General features: G+C 35.4%; 1 protein-coding gene across 9 annotated transcripts in view; it reads left to right on the forward strand.

Moving 5' to 3' along the window:
* Window positions 1-22,818, forward strand: part of LOC129778493 (uncharacterized) — a 74,077-nt gene that overhangs the window by 34,890 nt on the left and 16,369 nt on the right. For all 9 annotated transcript variants that reach the window (XM_055785409.1, XM_055785408.1, XM_055785410.1 and 6 more), the window contains one exon: window positions 2,846-3,744. In XM_055785409.1, the coding sequence (XP_055641384.1) occupies window positions 3,075-3,744 (670 nt within the window). In that variant the 5' untranslated portion in view covers window positions 2,846-3,074. The remainder of the gene's footprint in view (window positions 1-2,845; window positions 3,745-22,818) is intronic.

The following is a 22,818-nucleotide window of genomic DNA, read 5'->3' on the forward strand; positions in this document are numbered from 1 at the left end:
TCAGTAGCTATTGGTTGATTACTACTCAAATCGTTGCTTGAAATCACCAGAATACAAAAGAGACGATAATTATCACAGCATTTTTCTACATAATAATCGTATACAGTGAAACTAATTCACTAAACGGAAATGTGACAAAATGACTCGGGTTAATGGGCCCTAGTTACACAGGGGTTCCTGGAATATACACGATTATTTTAAAGATTGAATTTTTTTTTCGATTGTGAAGTTTTTTTTGTCAGAAAAAGGATGCGAGGTAGCCGTTGTTTTTAACCATTTTAGGAGTTTTTTTTTCGCGCTCCAATCATTTTTATTTCTGTCAGGACGTCAATAAATGGCTCACACATCGCCTATACCTTTCTGAATCATATTTCGGACTACATCATATTTCGGACACTTTGTTTTAATATCTTGAAATGCTTAATGCACTGATGATATAACTATCAAATTAATGCCACAATTGCTTCTTTAGAGTAATCCCTTGGATTCACTATCATTTCACATGAGAACTACATTTCAATTATAACATAATCGGCAGAATTCTTACAACACTACTCATTATCGTTTACGTTGACGTTCCGGAGTGTCGATTTTTGACAAAAAAAACACTAGTAAATGAAGTCCGGTTGAGCTGATTTTTTTGCATAGGGTAGTTTTTCGTGAGAATCAACATTTTTGAAAATTCGAGATGGCCATTTTGATTGGCACTCTACTGTACATATTTAGGCAAAACACGTTTGCGTTTTGCGTTTGAAAACGGTCATTTGCTAGATGCCTAGATGCATATGCTAGATGCCTTTGTTTGCAAAGAGAATTGCGCAGAACGCGTTCACGTATGGCATGCATGACATTCAGCAACCGTAACAATCTCAGATGCCCCTTTCTGGGTAGAGAGTTAAGAGAGTTAAGGAGAGCAATACACTTTTTTTCGCTTCAAATTTTTTCTGCTGGCAGCAGTCGATATTTTACTGACATAGCTTTTGGTTTTGGTTGGTTTACTAGGTACACGAAAACCCAAATAAACACGTAATTCCGACATTTATACTATCCAATCATTTTTCAAATTTCGACAATCTATTTCTTCTTCTGCACATGTTTATGCTTCATAATGGTTATCTATTACAACCCATGATACGACAATTATGTTTCCTTTTTCGGAACCTGGTGCTTCCATTTTTATTCTCAGATGAGTCAGAACTGATTTTTTATGCCGCTTTGTTGCAGTTCACCAATAACAATACTGAAAATTTAAAAATCAATGAATTCTTCTGATCAAAAACTGGATCCTGTAAAACAATTTTATTTTAAGAAAATTGATTTTGATTAACCAAAATGTTTTTTTTTATTCATTCTAACCCTCAAAAAAATAGAATCTCCTTCGGAGATTGGTGTAGGATTTATATGTATGGTAGTCGTTCGCTAATGCACGGATGCACTTTAGCTAGATGGTTCTCTAACTGGGCGTGCGTTCACTGAGCTGCAGGCAAGTTAAAAAGCAGATATGTATCAAAAATAGACGTTGTATTCAATATAAAGTTTTGATATCAAGCGATTTGAAGGGAATCCGAATATAATTTGAGATCTAATAAAAATCGATATGATTTTCCCATGATAAAAAAAAACTTGATGAATTTGCATTAGATTTTAGTGAAAATATTTCGTATATACAATTTCACGATGCTTACAGAACCTGTAATTTTTTTTACCTAAAGCCATAGTCTAGTGGCATAGAAACATTGAACGAAGACTGGGAATATGTTAATTTACAAATAATTCAAAAACTAAAAAAAACGTCAATTTGTTTGTAATTCCGGATTTTCGGACATCCCCATTTCTGTTTACATCATCGTAACTCATTTGATTCAATGTTGAAACGGGTAAAAGTTTTATCTTTGATTTTAAAGATGCGATTTCTTGAATCCATCAAAACAGCCTCTCAAAAAAGTAAGTCAGGACCCTCAACATTACCTATAATCCTTTATTGGAATATTGTAAAAACATTTTCCAATGACTCAGTGATAGAAGATTACATTTTTCCGGTTCGAACACAATATCAAGCCATTATCAAAACCGATCTCATAATATTCTGCACATCTGAAGTTGAAACTGCATCAGCATATTTCTTGCTCACGTTTACTTGAACGTTGTTGATTGCTCCGCCGCCTTGCTGAAGTGACTGCTTGATCACTCGCTCCTTTAAGCGTTCCTTTGTCTCCGGATTTTGCTTCCCGTTAAGATGCGATACAACTTGTGCTTTGAAATTTTCCAAAACCAGCCACCTTCTTTGCTCTCTGAACATAGGTTTACGAAATACGAAATTTCTTTCTTTCATCCATATTCCATGATGTATCTCGATCGAATATTCAATATTATTACATTAAAATCTATCATTTAGTGGAACGGAATTAGAAGTAAATATTTTTGTCCAAGATAATTCGAGATGAAATTGCTCCAAAAATTCTCATCAGCGAAAGTGGTCATTGCAGTTTCCCCATATGCAATTACAAACTGCACTTCAAAACTGCCAACACCATTGTCACCGAATACCCGAGCGAATCTTGTTCTTTTTCCGGCCTACAGTTATTAGTGGGACAACACTCGTTATTTTATGCAATTATTCTCTCCATTCAAAATTATGTGTTTTAATTGCAGAATTCATGAGGTTGCACTTAAGGGCGAAGATCGGTTCCATCCTCTCATGTAATATGTAGCATAATTACATTTGTCGAAGGTTTCTCCACGTTTCCAAAATGAACACTGTGCGACGGTCCCAGGCGCAAACGGGAGCAGCATCCAAACTCTCGACAAAACATAATAATAAATGTGTATGCTTCCAATTTCTCAGTTTACTGCAATGTGAAAAAAGAAGAAGACGGCGGCGGAACGATTAAAGTGAAGCTGAAGAGGAAAAGCCAAGTCTCTGGGCTCAGATTCTGCCCGGCAGTGTGAAATGCATTCTTGTGCCACCGAGAAGAGTTTAATGAAAGCACTAAACAATTTACTGCGTCGAAATGCTTGTTTACGACATCAGTGCTGTTTCGGTGTAATACGGTCGTATCCAGTAGCGTTACAAAATGAAATTGTTCGTTGTGCTAGTTAACCTGGTGTTGTGCTTCAGTTTAGCATATCCACAAGTGGAAACCAGGACCGATAGTGACGAAAATTTGATGAGCTATGAAGATTTATTGAGTGATAGCGATGGATATTTGAAAAAGTCTATAGCAGCACTGTTGGCACACGATGGAAGCGAAATTGTTTCGCCCATGTCAAACGACGGACCGTTTGGCGACTATCAACACCGAATGCAGAACCAGCAACAGTATGGTGGCCAAACTTATCGCAAACAGCAAAGCCAACAACGTCCACAAAGCCCGAGCTTTGATCCAAGGGATGGCACACCCTACACGAGGGAGGTAGCAGTGAAGCAGGGTCGCCTCAAAGGCATCGTTCGGATAATGCATCCCCAGTCCGGACTGAAAAGTGTCGACCAATATCTGGGGATCCCATATGCAGAGGCACCGGTCGGTTCAAGACGGTTTATGCCGCCGAGTGCACCCATCCCATGGACTGGACTCAAGATGGCAATCAAGCTGTCTCCTGTCTGTCCACAGAATCTGCCCACCTTGAATAATGTAAATAATAACTACTCGAAAGGCAGATACGATCAGCTGAAAAGACTGCTTCCATATTTAAAAGTTGAGAGCGAAGACTGTTTATATTTAAATTTGTACGTGCCGAGTTACGGTGAGTGTCACAGATGTCAACCACCTTTCACCCCCCCTTAACTGTTTTCCCTGCATGCGTCAGTTTTTGTGTAGGAGTGAATTAATAATGTCATCCATTCAGATATTTTGTTTATTTCTAACAAATAACATTTAACTTTTTTTTCTCCATAATAATATTATACCTTCCACGCATTGTATACTGAACAGACATTGATCATATTAAATTCACAAATTCGACATAACAAACGACAAAGAAAAAAAAACCATAATTGAGTTGACTTGGGCTATGATTGTCCAATTACAGTTTTCAGTTATGCGCTGAAAATGTTCGCAAGCACCAAGCGCACCAAAATAATAAATGACGTCGCTTTTTGTTTCGGTATCCGAGCTGAAATAATGAAACTGTGCGCGTACAGGAACGAAACCGTCTCATCGACAGGAACGTGGTATTTATTTCTGCGAAGTGATATAATTCCGGGATTTAAGTTTATACAACTGACATGAAATTGTTTCACTTTGTTCTTTCTTTTCTATCGAATTACGTTTCTGTTAAATTTTTGTCAGGATCATACCTTTCACTTTTCGGTGCCGCTTTGATGTCTTGCATCTACAAAAGGAATCAATCTGATCACTTTCAAAGTTAATTAGCTTTTTGTCATCACCAATTACGTGTGTGCTAATAACATAAATAGATCTGAACTAAGACTGATATACTACTCGCGTTTTTTGTGTAGGCTTTGGCTGTGTTTTGATTCGGAAGTGCTGCGTTTTTTTGCGTTTCTTTAGAAACAACAAGTTTTTCTACACGTGTGATAATTCTTCACAACTTTATCATCGATAGCAACACGATTGGAACAATTGATAAGATATGAGATAACATTTTTCATTACATTCAATTGTTTTATTCAAATGTTATAACTTCCACATACAGTGACCCAAACGTGAATTCTTACACCACCATGCCGATCTCTTTTCAATACTATTGAAATTCGAAGGCAAGCTATCGGAATATTTTTTTAAGATAATGGGATCTGACGAATTTCATCGACCGGCCGTTGGCAGCACCATCTCAGATAGCAGTGAAACGTTATGGGTGAGCAACAACAACAAATATTCAAGAAAAAATTAGACTATTATTCGAAACGGGACAAAAACATTTTCTAGATTTTTCACAAAAAAACATAACTCAAAAACTATGATACCTACAACATTCTGGTCAAATTATGAAATGTAGGAAATTGTTTAAATGTTCATAAAAAACTTTTTTTTTTTAATTTCCCCGATAAAAATAATTTGAAAAACCAAAATTCATTTTTCTTAAAAAGTATTTGTTTTATTTTATAAAAACTTATATGAAAAGCACTTACAATTTCCAACAAGTCTTCCATACATCGAAAGATGGGCACTTTTACAGAGGAAAAGTTTTTCTAACAACAACTTTTTCATGTTTTCTTTGAAACAATTACAACTGATCCTAATTTTGTTCGTAGTCAATACACCGATATAGTGTCTTCGACAAAGTTTTAGATCTTATTAAAATATGAACTCGAAGACGTCAACTTTCTATCTTTTTTAGTTACTCGAATATAAGGCATTTTTGTATAGAGACTCCTGAAAAAATAATGTTTTACTCGTATCATTTTTGTGTGTAAATTCTAGCGTTCTTGACATGTTATTAAATAGAAAAAAAAGTTAGCAGAGTGTGTAAATTACGATAATTTATGCATGAAAATGTTACGAATTAAACTTTTTTTTGTAATTTTTGAAAGAAAAACATGAAAAAGTTGTTCAAAAACTTTTTTCCTGTAAAAGTGTCTATCGTACGATTACTATTTTTTCAGAATTTTACAAAAAACACGTTTTCAAGAAAAACTGATTTTTTCAACGAATTTTTTTCCAAAAATTCGTTTGATATTTTTCAATTCAAACATAAATAATTTCATATATTTCATTCTTTGACTAAAATTTTGTAGGTCCGATAGATTTTTTGTGAGACTTTTTTAGAAATTTCGTTTTTTTTTCAATATTTTTTTCTAAATATCTGAATTTAAAAACTATATGTTCTATAAAATGTTGCTTAAAAATAAAATGTAGGATTTTTTTTAGGTTTTCATTCAATAAAGCAAACAAATAAAAATATTTTCAAAATAAAAATTATTTTTTCTCAAAAACATGTATTTCTAAAATTCTGAAAAAATTGATAAAAATAGACCTTACAATTTCCAACAAGCCACCCAAGAAGATGAGCACCTTTGCTTGGAAACAGTTTTTCTGGCAACAACTTTTTCATGTATTGTTTGAAACATTACTATTATTGTTAAACTCGTAACATTTTTATGTACTGACTAACTGACCCGGCAAACTTCATCCCGCCCAAAATTTATTTTTCGTTATCACATCCCCGTTTTCCTACTAAGCGCACGTTCATGGGTCCAATCGCAGAATTGTTCATTGATTGATCTTCTAATCTACCCTTCAAGATTATTTTTTACTATAAAATTTCAGTACTTCTACCAAAACTCGACATTATAATATCAGATTATTTTCAGACACAATTCTCGTGCAAGATTTTTCATCCACTTGCAAATAATATATTTCTCCGTTACACGGAATAAATGTTTGATACAGAAAATATGATAGAATGAAGACAGCCCTAAATCGAACAACTCCTTTCTCGAGTTTTGTTCTTATCAACACATTCGGCGATCCATTTTTATTTCAATAGATAGAAGACTATATAGGACTATAAGACTATAATTGCAGAACATATACGAATTAAATTTTTCGAATTTTCCCATTTTCCTTCAGAGTTTTCCGAAAATTTTCAATTGTGCATTATTTTTATGGGACCTTCTCTCCTTTCTAGAGGAGGAAAGGTTGTCATACCATCATAGAAAGATTTCTCGTACCCAAAAACCCTCACATCCCAAATTTGGCTCCATTTGCTTGATTAGTTCTCGAGTTTTGCAGAAGTTTGTGTTTCATTTGTAAGGGAGCCCCCCCTTTAGAGAGGGGGGAGAAGTGTCGAACTATCATAGAAACGTTTATCGATCCCTCAAACCTCTACATGCTAAGTTTGATTCCATTTGTTTGATTAGTTCTCGAGTTATTCAGCATCCTCCCCCTTCTCCTCTTCAGAGAAGGAAAATTAGTGTCAAACCATCATAAAAATATTTATTGCTCCCTAAAACCTTCATTTGCCAAATTTGGTTCCATTTGCTTGGTTAGCTCTCGAGTTATACAGAAATTTGTGTTTCATTTCTATGGTAGACCCCTTATTGAAAGGTGGGAAAAGTGTTGAACCACCTTAAAACTGTTTCTTGCCCCCTAAAACTGCCACATGCCAAATTTGGTTCCGTTTGCTTGATTAGTTCTTGAATAATGCAGAAATGTATGCTTCATTTGTATGCCAGCCCCCCTCCCTCAGAGAGAGGGGAGTAGTGTCTATTCACCATAGAAACGTTTCGTGACCCCGTGACGTTTTAACCTTCCCATACCGTAAAAACAGTTATTGCACCCTAAAATCTCCACATGCCAAATTTGGCTCCATTAGCTTGATTAGTTTTCGAGTTATGTAGAAATTTGTCTTTCATTTGTTGTAGAGAGGGGGGTGAAGTGTCTAACTACCGTAAAAACAGTTATTGCACCCTAAAATCTCCACATGCCAAATTTGGTTTCATTTGTTTGATTAATTCTCGTGTAATGCAGGAATTTGTGTTTCATTTGTATGGCGCAGCCTCCCCCCCCCCCCCCTTCAAGAAAGGGGGAGTAGTATCTAACCAACGTAAAAACATTTATTGCACCCTAAAACTTCTACATGCCAAATTTGGTTTCATTTGCTTGATTGATTCTCGAGTAATGCATAATGAAATTTGTGTTTCATTTGTATGGCAGTCCCCCACCCCCCAACCGTTACCGGTTTTACCGGTAAAACCGGGTCATTTTTCATTACCGAATTACCGGTTATTTTACAATTGATAACCGATAATTTCGGTAGTTTATTATTCATTACACCATGAATAATTTTATATAAATATTACTTGAGAATCAAAATAAGATCGAAATAACACAGTGTTGTAGTGTTACCCCGGTTCTAGAATCTCCGAACTTCAGCTTCAGAGCTGCTTGATCTGAAGACGATGAATGATGACTTCGGCGTCTTCTATCAAACGTCACGGACTGTATTAAACAAGCATGCATTTGAAATCGTTGGTGACTACAGACTTCAGTAGCTGGACAACAGGAGGGAAAAATCCACTGGACGATGCAGAACCATCAGCATCTAGAGAAAAGTTAAACGACGATTGCAGCAATAAAAGGTATTTACAGAGGGCATCAGAGAAATACATGACAATGATATTCGATGGTATTCGGTGCTTTTCGTACTGTACACCCAACATCAGTGAATTATGAACGTGCGTTTTTCTCTTCTGGAAATTTCGTTCATGAGATCCGATTAAGATCAGAAAACGACAAAGTTAACATTATTTGTGTCTCTAAGTATTACTTTAACCAACAAACTAAGTAGCAAAAACATACGAAAACAAAAACATTTGTGAACTAATCATTAGGTTGGGGAAAAAGTAATCCATTATTTTTGGGTGAAATTCAAAACTATTTTCAATATGCTTCGGATTGTCCGATTTGTGTCAAATATGTACCGTTTTGTTGCAAAATTTGTTGCCATTCTGAAGGTAGCTTCATAATGTTTTTATCATAAAGGTCATGGTCCTTATAGGCGTTAAACTCTAGCAATATATTTTTACAATCTTCTCTTCATCCCAATTTCTTATCACTCTGGAAATTTTGCAATGCGAAAAAAAGGGAGTAATCGGTTGGTGCCGCGTACGGACTATATGGTGGATGCATAAAAACATCCCAATCAAGCTCTCGGAAATCTGTGGCCTTGCATTGTCCTGATGGAACACAAAACCTATTAGTTTTTAATGTTTCTGGTTAATCGCTAGCTTCAAAACGGTTCATTTGTTGACAGTAGAGATTCGTTACAAGTAAATTTAATGACAGTCTTTTTACGTTTGGTATGATGACATCTTGGTTTTGAAGTCTGTGTTAGAAATGCCCCCGATTTGCATGTATTTGCAATTCCGACTTCTCCAGACACGTTTAGAAATCTGTAATAGGTAAACACATCTCAGCTGGAATAAAAATGCCCCCAAATCGCATGTATTTGCGATGGTATTTCCCCACGCTCCTTGGATTTGAAGTCTGTGTTAGAGAAACACATTTCAGTCGGAAGAAAAATATACCCGACCTGCATGAATTTGCAATGCCAATTTCCCCAGACACCTTGGTTCTGAAGTTTGTGTTGGGGAAACACATTTCAGCCGGAACAAAAATGCCCCCGACTTGCATGTATTTGCAATACCAACTTCCCCACGCTCCATGGATTCGAAGTCTGTGTTAGGGAAACACATTTCAGTCGGAATAAAAATGACTCCGACTTGCATGTATTTGCAATGCCAATTTCCGCACGCTCCATGGATTTGAAGTCTGTGTTAGGGAAACACATTTCAGTAGGAACAAAAATACCCCCGACTTTCATGTATTTGCAAAGATAACGCTTTACATTTCACAGTTTTTCAATTGTTTATCTAATGAAAAATAACATTTTATTAATTGCGATAGAAGCGTAGAAATATTCCGTATCAATTGATGTAAACATCTTTCCGATCCAGTAAGAAATGCTCGAGTTATAAGCATTTGGAATCTTTCATTTTTTCCTGCATGTTCTGTGTTTAGGTTTTCGTTTTACCCTCCATATACTCCGGTTAGACGTAGTCCCACGTCAAAAATTTAGAAAATAAAATAAATTTAAAAAATTTAAAAATAAATTAAGTTGAACCTATTTTACTGTTGCAGTATCGACACCATACACACCAATCGCAATTTCAACGTCCTGCCTTGTATTTTCGTATTCATAAAAGCAAAAGTGTAAAATGTACCGAATTTTCTCTTTGTTGACCTCCATTGTTAACACCCTGTAACTCACAAGGAACAAACAAAAAACAACAAAAGATTTTTTTAGTGTGAAATGCCATCTTTACAACGAGCCTATACCTGAAATTGTATGATCGATATTACGCGAGAGGTTGATCACGAAACCCAGTTATCGATCAAATAATGGATAACTTTTTCCCCAATCTAATATTATTAATAAAAGCCGTATCTTCAAGGAAATGGTTTATTTCAAATATTATTTTTATCGGTAATAACCGGTTTTACCGGTAAAGTAATTTTCATTACCGAATAACCGGTTATTGAAATTTTGGCACGGTATTGCAATCCCTAATCGTGATTTACATGTTCTGAAAACTTTTTTCTATTTAGAAACATGTCAAACGCGAGAATTTACACACAAAAATGTTACAAGTAAAGTATATTTTTTTCAGGAATCTTCATTCATTCCAAAAAATATAAAAGATAAAAAGTTGACGTCTGCGACAAAAGTTCATATTTTAATGAGATATAAAACATTGTAGAATACACTATATCGCTATCTGCACTTTAAACAAAAATAAGACTAGTTGTATTTTTTTCAAAGAAAACAAAAAGTTGTTGTTAGAAATACTCCTTCCCTGTAAAAGTGCCCATCTTCTGATGTATGGACGACTTGTTGGAAATTGTAAGGGCTATTCACATATATATTTTTTCAAGAATTTAAAAAAAATAAATTTATGAGAAAAATGAATCTATTAAACATTTTTTTTTCAGTGAAATTTTCTTTAAATTTTTTTCATGAAATTTTAAACAATTTCCTACATTTAACCCATTGTCCAGAATTTTGTAGGTATCATAGGTTTTGAGTTATATTTTTTTCTAAAAATTTAAAAAAAAATGGCCGACATTTGGATACGAAAATAGTTTTTAACAAAGGCATACTACTTTCTATCAGATTAGCCGGCCCGAAGGCAGTTTTAAACTGCTAAAATTTTAATCAAAATGTTTACTGGGCGTTATTTATTTACTTGAAGCACGTTTTTCTTAACCTAATTTAACCTATTTTCTATAAACTATCCGATATTCCCACTAAATTTTATTTTACCACATGAAGGAAAAAAAGTTTTCATCACATTGAAGACTAATTTGATGAGGAGAAGTTAATTTTAAATCATAATTTCTATTTGAAAAGTGCTCATTCTACCTGAAAATCCATTATCATCTCTGATCCTTCACTAACTCGTAAACGTATACACCGTGAAGACCGACACTCACCGTTCATACGACGCTCTCCATCTTCTTCAATGGCGCCAACGTTCCTAACGTTCCCCGTCTGAACGTAATATTACTTCCGCCTTGTTATTAATACTTAGTTGAAATACTAAACAACAAGATCTCACCACAGATACTTGATTCATATCATTAGATAGGATTGATATGATGGATTAGTATGTGTATCGTATGATGATTCGACGCGGTCAAGTTAACGTTATTCTACGATGTCGTGAGATGCGCCAATTCATGATAGAAATTTACGCGAAGGTAGTGAGCGAACGACCGCGATTCTCACAACAATCAACATAAGACGCGTCAGGAAGATTACATTGATTTGCGAGACCCTATCATGAGTAACACCGACACAGTCTTTGCTATTGCCTAGCCAAAACGCAATGCATTGTGTATTGTGCAATGAGTTTCATTATAACATTATACTTGCCACGCAATTTGATGTAGAAGACTTTGGGCTTGGTTTTCCATTTCTGTGAAACGAAAATGGTAATGGATGAAAATTAGACCTACCGTATCAAATATGTGTTATAAGAAACAGAGTGTTATAAGTTATGCGCTCATGATCGTTCGCTTAGTAGCGGACACACAACCAATTAGGCTACGAAGACCCCCAAGAAAGAAATAGACTTGACAAAAAAAATAAGGGGAACAGAGTGCAAAATCGGAAATTTTAAGTGATTTTTGACAGATTGTTACTTCGTGAAAAATCAACGCATATCGATGGGATGTGTATCATTTTAAAGCTACAACTTGTAGGTGTTAGAATGTTTTACGTACATATTTTTATCATGGTGTGTGTAGGTGTGGTGGGCAACCATATCGGGAAGAAAAGAACAATTGATTTTTCTTTATTTTTTTCAAGAATATTCTGGATTAACACATTTTTTTCCAACCAACTCAACAGCAAATTCAATTACCCTCATTAACCAGCTTTCATTTGGTTCCTAGAACGTTCATGTAGGATCTTCTCATACAGATATATTTCAGTTTGAATGAAAACTTACCTCGTCTTTGATGATGAATTATTCAGAAAACAAACCTCGCACCGCAAATCGAAAGGCAGTTTTGAAAACTCCAAAAAATTTTTCATTTGGATAATTAGTTACTTTGACGAAAAAAAAATTGTTAAAATATTTTGCATCTATTTCATAAAAGTGCCAATAACAGGATTCTTATAGTGCTTTACAAAATGAGCACTGCATTGTGCAAATATCGCAGTAACCTTTAATGTTTGCAGGCAAATTTTCAGCCTAGTGTATTCCCTAAACATCTGTGAACGTTTCGTATTGATACGTTCAGCCGTTTTTTCTAGTCGATTTTTCAAAGTTTGGAGTAAATTAGAGAAGCATTTAATCGCAATTAGTACAAGAAGTACAAAATCCTAAGCGACTCTCTGAATGAACGATTCGTAACTTTCGAATTCGTAAGGAACGTTCCAGGAACGAAATGATAGCTGGTTGATAAGGTTAATTGGATTTGCTGTTGAGTTGGTTAGCAAACAATTGTGTTAGTCCAGAAAATCTTTGAAAAAAAACAGAAAAAAACAATTTTTCATTTCTTCTCGATATTGTTACTCACTACACCTACACACACCATGATAAAAATATGTACGTAAAATATTCTAATACCTGAAAGTTGTAGCTTCAAAATGATGTAAATCCCATCAATATGCGTTGATTTTTCGAAAACTTACAGATATTTTTCCCAAACACAAGAGTTTTTAATCAGCATACCGTCCTGAATCATATTTCGGACATTTTTTTTCGGAAATTTGATTTAGTGTCCGAAGTTTGATTTTTATTCGCTTCATTTGAAAAGCATTTTATTCGATGATTTTTTATGTTTTCAATCAAATAGGTACCAAAGTAGAAAGCTCAAAAGCATATTGAACTAATTTATTAAAAATATCAACCAAATAATACCTGTGCATAAAGTTTGAACCTGTTTTCTGCATCATATGCCTTAAGCGTCTGAAATATGATTCAGAACGGTATATTTTTTTGCAAACCCGATTTAATTCTAATCTATTTTGTTTTTTTTAAATAATTTTCAGCCAAAATACTACCTCTTTTCTTTTAAATTTCTTATTGGTCACGAATTGTCGATTGAAACTGTGCGGATCATTCCGGCTGAAAAACGCGCAACTAGTAGATGAATTGGCACCTATCATTTAATCATCAATGGTCAAAATACATGGAATACGTGGGTCAGTTGTTGAATCGCTTCGTTTTCAATGCTCTACGCTGTGGTTCTGGAGGTGTTAAACTTCAGAACCATCCAGGGTAGTAAACAACTTTGAAACGTTTAACTAATGCACTTATTGTTCTACTTCCGCTCATTATTTTCGCTCTGTGTTCGTTCATTTTTTTTATTGATATCCAGTCGATCACCACAAATAGTTGGACAAGTACGAAGTTCACTGTGCCTGAGTTTATCAGCAAGACCATTCATACCATGGGGCCGCTCCATTTACCACAGGTTCCGTTTTTGACAGAGTATTCATTGAAGCCCTTTGGCCAATCGGAAGAACTTGGCGGGTTTTCCTATTAGTTTTGGGTTCCCATTATCGGTTTTACATAGTGAGAACTATCGAATTTTCACGCTCCTCCTTTTCAGGGCTAGCGACCGACGAGGAAATTTCTCTCGGATATCCTCTTTCTTGTTTCTATTGATCAACCGAGTCTCTCCACTGGCAGTGTTAGATCACTGTTTCTAGTTTGAAGCATGAACACAATTGGATATGATTTTTATTGTAAATCGCCAATATGGCGATTCCCATGTTCCACATAATTTTATTTGTCCACGCATCTCTTCAAAACAGATGCGGCTGTCATCGGAGCGGTTTTCTAAAATATGTCTATTCTGCAAAACATCGTCCGTTCGAAGAGGCCTCTAGCGAATACCGAACGCTGGGAATATGCAAACGTCCAACCGGTTTCCCCGGCGCCTGACATTGATTTTCGCCAGCGTGGATTTTTCCTTCGCTTCTCTCTCGCGCCCTTCAAATGGAAACTAAGGAATAATGAATACATTCTTTTTTGTCTGATTCCATCGCCCTACTTTCGGTTCGCAAATGAAAAGTTATCTTCCTATTATTCCAACAGCACTCAACTATAATTAATTTTCTATTTATCTACCCTGTTTACCTGATCATTAGGAACGAACGGAACGGCCCTTGTCGGAACAACAAGAGTCCAATTGCAGCAATCGAACTATACTGTTTTCTTGAGATTGGCTCATTTTATTCTATAGAGAATGAGACTGAGTTGTCGTCGTCATTGTACAGTTGACAAGAAAAAAAAGATGAATTTTCATACCGAATTGAAACCAGTCTGATGTTTTCCTCGCATAATTGACATTCGTAAATTGCAATTATGGTGAATTTATGCATTTTTAAAGTAAGCATGCTTGACGGAAAGATAATGTACAAATTAAGTATGTCTCGTTTGAGCGTGGAATGGTAGAATCGTACAAAAGTGAATAAAGATGCGGAAAAGATTGTCTCACTAATATTATCAATTTCCACAAACAGAATAATCAATTCAGAGTCGATTTAATTAGTTTTGGATCACCATTGGCTACCACGGGACCATAATCACATCTTAAACTCGAAATATCTGTTTACCATGAATTCATGTTCGAACAAAAGGAAAAGTACTGCATTTTATCTTATTAGCAATAGTTTTGAATTACAATGGATTATAAATCTCAAAGCAAAACCCGTCGGGCAAACGTAATGCACCAGGCTAAAGTATGCCGTCTGACGCTCGATCGGATCTCTCCAAAAGGTGTTTCAAACTAACCTTGCATTCGATGAAATATAGGTTTGCTCACGAGAGACCGCCGCTTCCTACGACGGGTAAGCTGCTGTCTCGGATTGCATCATCTCGGCGGCTTTGAGCCGCTTCGGTTCCTCTTCCTCGTTAATTGGATAAATTTAACGGATTCCATCTGTAGAGTACAAAGTGGTCCAGTATCAACATCTTATCCTAGAGTAGATAGTCCTTCCCCAATCTATCAGGAACATAATGCGTTTGGTAATAGTCCGGTAAATTAAAAAAATGGGTAGGTTATATCTATGATATAACCGCAAGGCTGACGTGGGACTACCATAGCTTAGTAATCATTTGTTTGTATTGATTAAATTTTTGATTGAATGAAACAATTTCCGAAATCAATTGATACCAATATATTTGCTTTGTCAGTGAAAAGATTGTATAATGCCATGTAAGGTCAATTCATACATTGTGATGGATTATGTTCTTCGTTACAAGTAAATTTAATGACAGTTTGTAATCCACCATTTTGTAGAGGTCGCCATCTTTGATTTACATTTTCCATAAATAATTGTATTCCACTGGTCAAGCCTTTCCATTCGATACCCATATTGATGGGGTTTTGGGAACACCCATAGTGATGGGATTTTGAGAAAATATGTGCATAATCCGCCATTTTGTAGCGGCCGCTATCTTGGATTTTCAAGATCATGGAATACGCAATTTTATAATGACACCAGAGATAAAGATGTGTTCCAAATTTCTGATCAAACGGTCATCAGGAAGGGGGTTAAATTTCTATTAATGTGGTTCAGCGCTACAGACAAAGTTACAAAGTCACAAACATACAAACGGGTCAACCTAGATAAAATCGTTTAATAAATAAGTGCAATTCATAATATATTACGTTTGCCGAGAGAAAATTCGTTTTTGACGTAGGACTACGTCTTTCATTTCTATACCGGGGTGTAAAATCAAAGTTTCGAAAACGAAAGCGTTACGCCGGAGACCGAGATTTTGAGCGTTAATAGCTCCTAAACAACTGAACGAAATGGTATGATAAACACTTCATTCGAAAGATAAAATGTCTACGCGTTCTATACTTGTTACTTTTTGATCCAAAAACTTGTTTCAATAGTCTTAAAATTGCTTTCAAAACAGGCTATTGAAATCACCAATCGGTATATAAGCGAGCGCCGCTCGGAAATCCACTCAGTTCTAATTGAACAGCGATTGGAGCATGTTGTCGCTGTTGTGGTGAAGCTCTTCGTTTATCATGAAAGTGCGGATGAACGGTGTCACCAAGAGCCTGTTTGTGCACCCTAGGCCAGAAGGGAATCCATCAGGAGGAGAGTGATGCCACAAACGGTTCCCCGGGAAGCTACACACACATACACGCGCGGAATTCTTTCCGTTTGGATGCCATTCAGCATTGAGAAAGTTCCGGAAAGATCTAATCATTTCTGGAAAATAATCTGCTAGTTCCTCTGGGAATTCAAAAATACATTCATGTGAAAGAGTTTATTTGAATGTTTTCTATCCATGTAACACTGTGACCAAATATGTTTCAATCAAGTGCTATTAACAGGTGGTTATCAAATTAGTATTAACCACTGGTGGGCTTCCAGTATCGAGGGAAATGTGGAAATATCTAATCGTTACTGAAAATAATCTGCCAGTTCCTCTGGGAATTTAAAATTACATTCATGTGAAAGAGTTTATTTTAATGTTTTCTATCCATGTAACACTGTGACCAAATATGTTTCAATCAAGTGCTATTAACAGGTGGTTATCAAATTAGTATTAACCACTGGTGGGCTTCCAGTATCGAGGAAAATGTGGAAATATCTAATCGTTACTGAAAATAATCTGCCAGTTCCTCTGGGAATTTAAAATTACATTCATGTGAAAGAGTTTATTTGAATGTTTTCTATCAATGTAACACTGTGACCAAATACATTTGGTTTTGTGAGTTTTCAATCAATCGCAATTAACAGGATAGCTTCTGAAGATTATTTTTCCCCATCAGTAGGATATTTCCGTATCCAATATTGTATGCGCCCGCAATCGATTATTGCTCAGTCGCCGAAAGTTCCGAGCTCAGAGAGTTCATTCCCCTCTAGTTTGCCTTCCAAATTGCCATCGTAAACCACACCTTCTCTCGATTCAATCACACACAAAAAGCATACTTAAGCGATATTCTGGTGGTGAGACACATTCATTTTTCGTGAGGACATCGACAAGACAACATCGTTGCCTAACGTGCTGGAGGAGGTGGACGGCAAAGGATCGACACATACACGCGCAGAATTCTTGCCGTTTGGATGCCATTCAGCATCGAGAAAGTTCCGGAAAGATCTAATCATTGCTGGAAAATAATCTGCCAGTTCCCCTGGGAATTCAAAAATACATTCATGTGAAAGAGTTTATTTGAATGTTTTCTATCCATGTAACACTGTGACCAAATATTTTTCAATCAAGTACTATTAACAGGTGGTTATCGAGTTAGTATTAACCACTGGTGGGCTTCCAGTATCGAGGAAAATGTGGAAATATCTAATCGTTGCTGGAAAATAATCTGCCAGTTCCCCTTGGAATTGAAAATTACATTCAAGCGAAAGAGTTTATTTTAATGTTTTTTATCCATAAAATATCCATATAATGCATTTGGGTTTGTGATTTGTCAATCAAGTACAGTTAGTAGGTTAGCTTCTGAAGATTATTCTTCAGAACAAGGTTTTTCGTATCCTATATTGGATGCATAAAACCTTGTGCCTCCAACGTAACGCTCTCGTTTTCGAAGTCCCCCAAATACTCATTTATTCATTCATTCAGAATGGATTTAGATTCAACTTCAAACAAATGATCTCTAAATCAACGATAGTCCTACGTCACCCTTGCGGTTATACCATAGATATAACCCACTTCCTGTTTTTTCACTCCGGATAATCGAGTTATAAAAAAACAGGAAGTGGGTTATATCTATGGTATAACCGCAAGGGTGACGTAGGACTATCGTTGATTTAGAGATCATTTGTTCGAAGTTGAATCTAAATCCATTCTGAATGAATGAATTAATGAATATTTGGGGGACTTCGAAAACGAGAGCGTTACGTTGGAGGCACAAGGTTTTATGCATCCAATATAGGATACGAAAAACCTTGTTCTGAAGAATAATCTTCAGAAGCTAACCTACTAACTGTACTTGATTGACAAATCACAAACCCAAATGTATTATATGGATATTTTATGGATAAAAAACATTAAAATAAACTCTTTCGCTTGAATGTAATTTTCAATTCCAAGGGGAACTGGCAGATTATTTTCCAGCAACGATTAAATATTTCCACATTTTCCTCGATACTGGAAGCCCACCAGTGGTTAATACTAACTCGATAACCACCTGTTAATAGTACTTGATTGAAAAATATTTGGTCACAGTGTTACATGGATAGAAAACTTTCAAATAAACTCTTTCACATGAATGTAATTTTAAATTCCCAGAGGAACTGGCAGATTATTTTCAGTAACGATTAGATATTTCCACATTTTCCTCGATACTGGAAGCCCACCAGTGGTTAATACTAATTTGATAACCACCTGTTAATAGCACTTGATTGAAACATATTTGGTCACAGTGTTACATGGATAGAAAACATTAAAATAAACTCTTTCACATGAATGTAATTTTAAATTCCCAGAGGAACTGGCAGATTATTTTCAGTAACGATTAGATATTTCCACATTTTCCTCGATACTGGAAGCCCACCAGTGGTTAATACTAATTTGATAACCACCTGTTAATAGCACTTGATTGAAACATATTTGGTCACAGTGTTACATGGATAGAAAACATTAAAATAAACTCTTTCACATGAATGTAATTTTAAATTCCCAGAGGAACTGGCAGATTATTTTCAGTAACGATTAGATATTTCCACATTTCCCTCGATACTGGAAGCCCACCAGTGGTTAATACTAATTTGATAACCACCTGTTAATAGCACTTGATTGAAACATATTTGGTCACAGTGTTACATGGATAGAAAACATTCTGTTCGGACCCGTCTCGGTTTGATGGTCAGAGGGTCTGGGTTCACCAATTTCGATTCTTCCTTCTTCAGTACACGCACTCAAAAACGAAGCAATTTTCTCGAAGTAATTTATTTTCTACACAATTTTTTAAAGCGACCGACGCGGTTGGCTGTCTTTTTCCGAATGATTTTACTATTTCTATGGATACTATACAACAGAAAAAACATAGCTTGCTTAGTAATATTTTAACGCGGGTGCTCGGAAGGAGCATTACATTGAATTCACGCGCGGCATTTGATGTGCGTGAACACATTCAAATAAACTCTTTCACATGAATGTATTTTTGAATTCCCAGAGGAACTAGCAGATTATTTTCCAGAAATGATTAGATCTTTCCGGAACTTTCTCAATGCTGAATGGCATCCAAACGGAAAGAATTCCGCGCGTGTATGTGTGTGTAGCTTCCCGGGGAACCGTTTGTGGCATCACTCTGCTCCTGATGGATTCCCTTCTGGCCTAGGGTGCACAAACAGGCTCTTGGTGACACCGTTCATCCGCGCATTCATGATAAACGAAGAGCTTCACCACAACAGCGACAACATGCTCCAATCGCTGTTCAATTAGAACTGAGTGGATTTCCGAGCGGCGCTCGCTTATATACCGATTGGTGATTTCAATAGCCTGTTTTGAAAGCAATTTTAAGACTATTGAAACAAGTTTTTGGATCAAAAAGTAACAAGTATAGAACGCGTAGACATTTTATCTTTCGAATGAAGTGTTTATCATACCATTTCGTTCAGTTGTTTAGGAGCTATTAACGCTCAAAATCTCGGTCTCCGGCGTAACGCTTTCGTTTTCGAAACTTTGATTTTACACCCCGGTATAGAAATGAAAGACGTAGTCCTACGTCAAAAAAGTCAATACTCCGGATAATCGATTCCGACCTGTAGTTTACTCGTAACATTTTTGTGTGTAAATTCTCGCGTTTGAAGTGCCCATCTTTTGGTGTATGGGTGACTTGTTGAGAATTGTAAGGGCTATTTACGTCTATTTGTTCAGAATCATTGAAACAAGTGTTTTCAAGAAAAATAAATTTTAATTTTCAAACTATATTTTTTTTCGATTACATTTTTTTTTCAAAAATTTGTTTGATATTTTTTAATGAAAACCGAAATCATTTCTAACATTTCCTCTTTTGACTAAAATTTTGTAGGTCTGTGAGATTGTGAGATTTTTTTTTTGAAATTTTGAATTTTGTTTTCCACTTCTTTTCGAAAAACCTTAATTTAACAACTATAAGATCTACAAAAAGTTGGTCAAAGAATGAAATATAGCAATTTTTTAGGCTTTCATTACACAAATTAATTGTTGTGCGTCTTCGGGTAGCCGTGAAAGCACTATAAATATTGCTCCAACATCATTTTCTATTTTGCTACCGTTTTGAACAGACTTGAAAAAACTTTCCGTCTAAGCAAACCAGAAGATAAATATAAAATATTGCGTTAGTTTCACATACCATTATGTGGAAATTGGTTATGTATGATTGAATCACACATATCTTTTTGTCTCATATTCCGAACAGACAAACGAACACTTCATTTTGAAAATGATGTTCAGTGAATCAATGTTGTTTTGATACATATAAATTTTGTTACTATATACGAAAGTTATACATTATTCAATTATTTATAACATTGATGTTCAATAAATTTAGTTTTTAAACTTGAGTGTTCGGAATTTTAAGTTGTTCGGAATATGAGACAAAAGTGTACGAATTTTTTATTTAATGCGTTATCAAACAGATAACGCTGGTGTAATTGCCTGGCGGCATCGTGTCTAGCACAAGAAGTATATTCGCAATGCATACTAAGTATACTAACTATATTGCCACGAACAAAAAATATTCTTTTCGCTGCACTTGGAATATTATTTCAATATTTAACTTCTAAAGGTATCTGGCAATACTCCGATTTCTTTGGGCTGCTAAAAATGTACCATATTAATTTTGCAGTTATTTTTATGTAACAAAACCACGATTTTATGACGCCGGAAAAACATTCTGTTTAAATTCGTTGAAAATGGAACAATTTGATAAGTTTTTTACTGTGAACTATTTAGGATCTACCGTATAAGACCATGCATTTTCCAATAAAATAAATGAAGTGTTTGATGAAAAAAAAATAATTTTTAATTTTTTTCTTTGAAACTCTATATTAAAAAAAGGTTTTTTTTCGCTGCACGAGAAATATTGTAAATCGCTGAAATAATCGGTGTCGCTGCACTAAAAATATAGTTCTGATTTTTGCGTAACCAAGAGACGAATGAACTCTCAGAGTTTAAAGTCTCTCTAATTCAATACCTTCCTTCCTTCCTGCGTAACCAATAAAGGCGAATGAACTGAAAAGCCTCTATAATTCATCCTTCGTTCGTTCGTTGCATAACCAAAGGCGTAATAAAGTGAATTTACAAGGCAGTGCTTTTAGGGTTAACGGGCCGTGGAAACTATATTGCCACCAACTTTTTCAACTGTTTCAATGGTTTTTTTTTCAAAAGTAAATATGTGGTATTCCTCATGTAAGGATTATATTCTCTTAAGTTAGAGTCGATTCGTTGCCTAGTTTCCAAGGCCCATGTTAATAGAGTATCATTTTTTTTTTGCAAGGAATCATATTTTTTTCTGATAATGATTTTAATGAAATTTTGAAAATTGAAAGATTTTTAATACAGGTCGAGTAAGAGTAGGTACTACGAATTTAAATAAGCAAAAAATATCAATTAATTATTTTCATTCAACTTAGAACTGTCTTCAGGAATAATAATCTGAGAGAAGATACACTTAATTCATTACAAATCGAAACAATCATAGGCGGCCACACACTCACTAATTTGACGACAAAACAGTGGAACTTTATGGAGCTGTGCGTTAGGCTTCTGAAACTGTTTGAAGAAAAAACAAAAATTGCATGTTCTGGATTTTCCTATGTATCCGAGCTGCTCTGAGAGTTCTTTGGAGTTTTGTTTTTAGCAGCTTTGGAAATGTAATTTTGCTAAGAGATAAGTTCAGTGTTTCAGTGTTGCTCTAGACAGCGAGCATTCAACAGTACATGTTAATTCTGAGAGTTAATTTGAAAATCTGCTCAAATTAGAGTTTTATTGCTTCGCGAAATGTTTGTGTCTCTCATTCAGTGGAACCATTCGTTTATCGACCTTGCCATTGCTCCCAAATATTAAATAGTATCATTCTAGTAGTAGTCCTACTACTCTCCATTATTTATATGTTGTTTTTTGTGGCCCACGGCCCACGTTTGTGTAAAACGCACCTTTTTCATTTTTACACCGAAATCCAAGAACAGTGTTCGAACCGAATCGAATAATCGAGATGCATTAAGAACATGTTTTTAGATTTTTATTTCGAAGCTATTAAGAATAGCTGCTCTATTTTTATTTAGATGTGTTCGTACGCATTTTTTGAAATAAGTGATTTGTTTCCTAGCGCATCGCTTGATACAAAAACAAATTTCCATTTTTTAACGCAGGACTTCTTTTAATAGATGGAACTATAAACAGCTATTGCTTTACGAATCGTTCGTGTCCGCCACTCAATGCATGCATGCATTTTTAGAACCTTATCGGTTACAGAAGATACAGAATCTCAACATTGTTAATTAAAATGTCAAAGATAAAATCCAAAAGAGTAGAAGTGACAAATATTCTGCAAAAAATACCACATATTTACTCTTGCAAATAAAACATATAGAAGTGACAAATATTCCATATATTGACAGCCGCATATACTTATGCAAAGAATAAACGACGTCTGGAGGAAATCGGCTAAATCTCATATCCAACTTCGGTTGGAGAACAATTGATGGGCATACTATTCATTCCGTAGTAATAGTAGTAAGTACTATTCTAGTAGTACTATTCATTCCGTAGTAAAGTAGTAATTTAAGGAATGCATGTCTTGAAATAACCACCAACCACCATGCATCACTATTCTTGGAACCTTCCTCAAACTTATCCAATTTTTGAGT

This window comes from Toxorhynchites rutilus, chromosome 3, assembly GCF_029784135.1.
Source record: "Toxorhynchites rutilus septentrionalis strain SRP chromosome 3, ASM2978413v1, whole genome shotgun sequence".
NCBI lineage: Eukaryota > Metazoa > Arthropoda > Insecta > Diptera > Culicidae > Toxorhynchites > Toxorhynchites rutilus.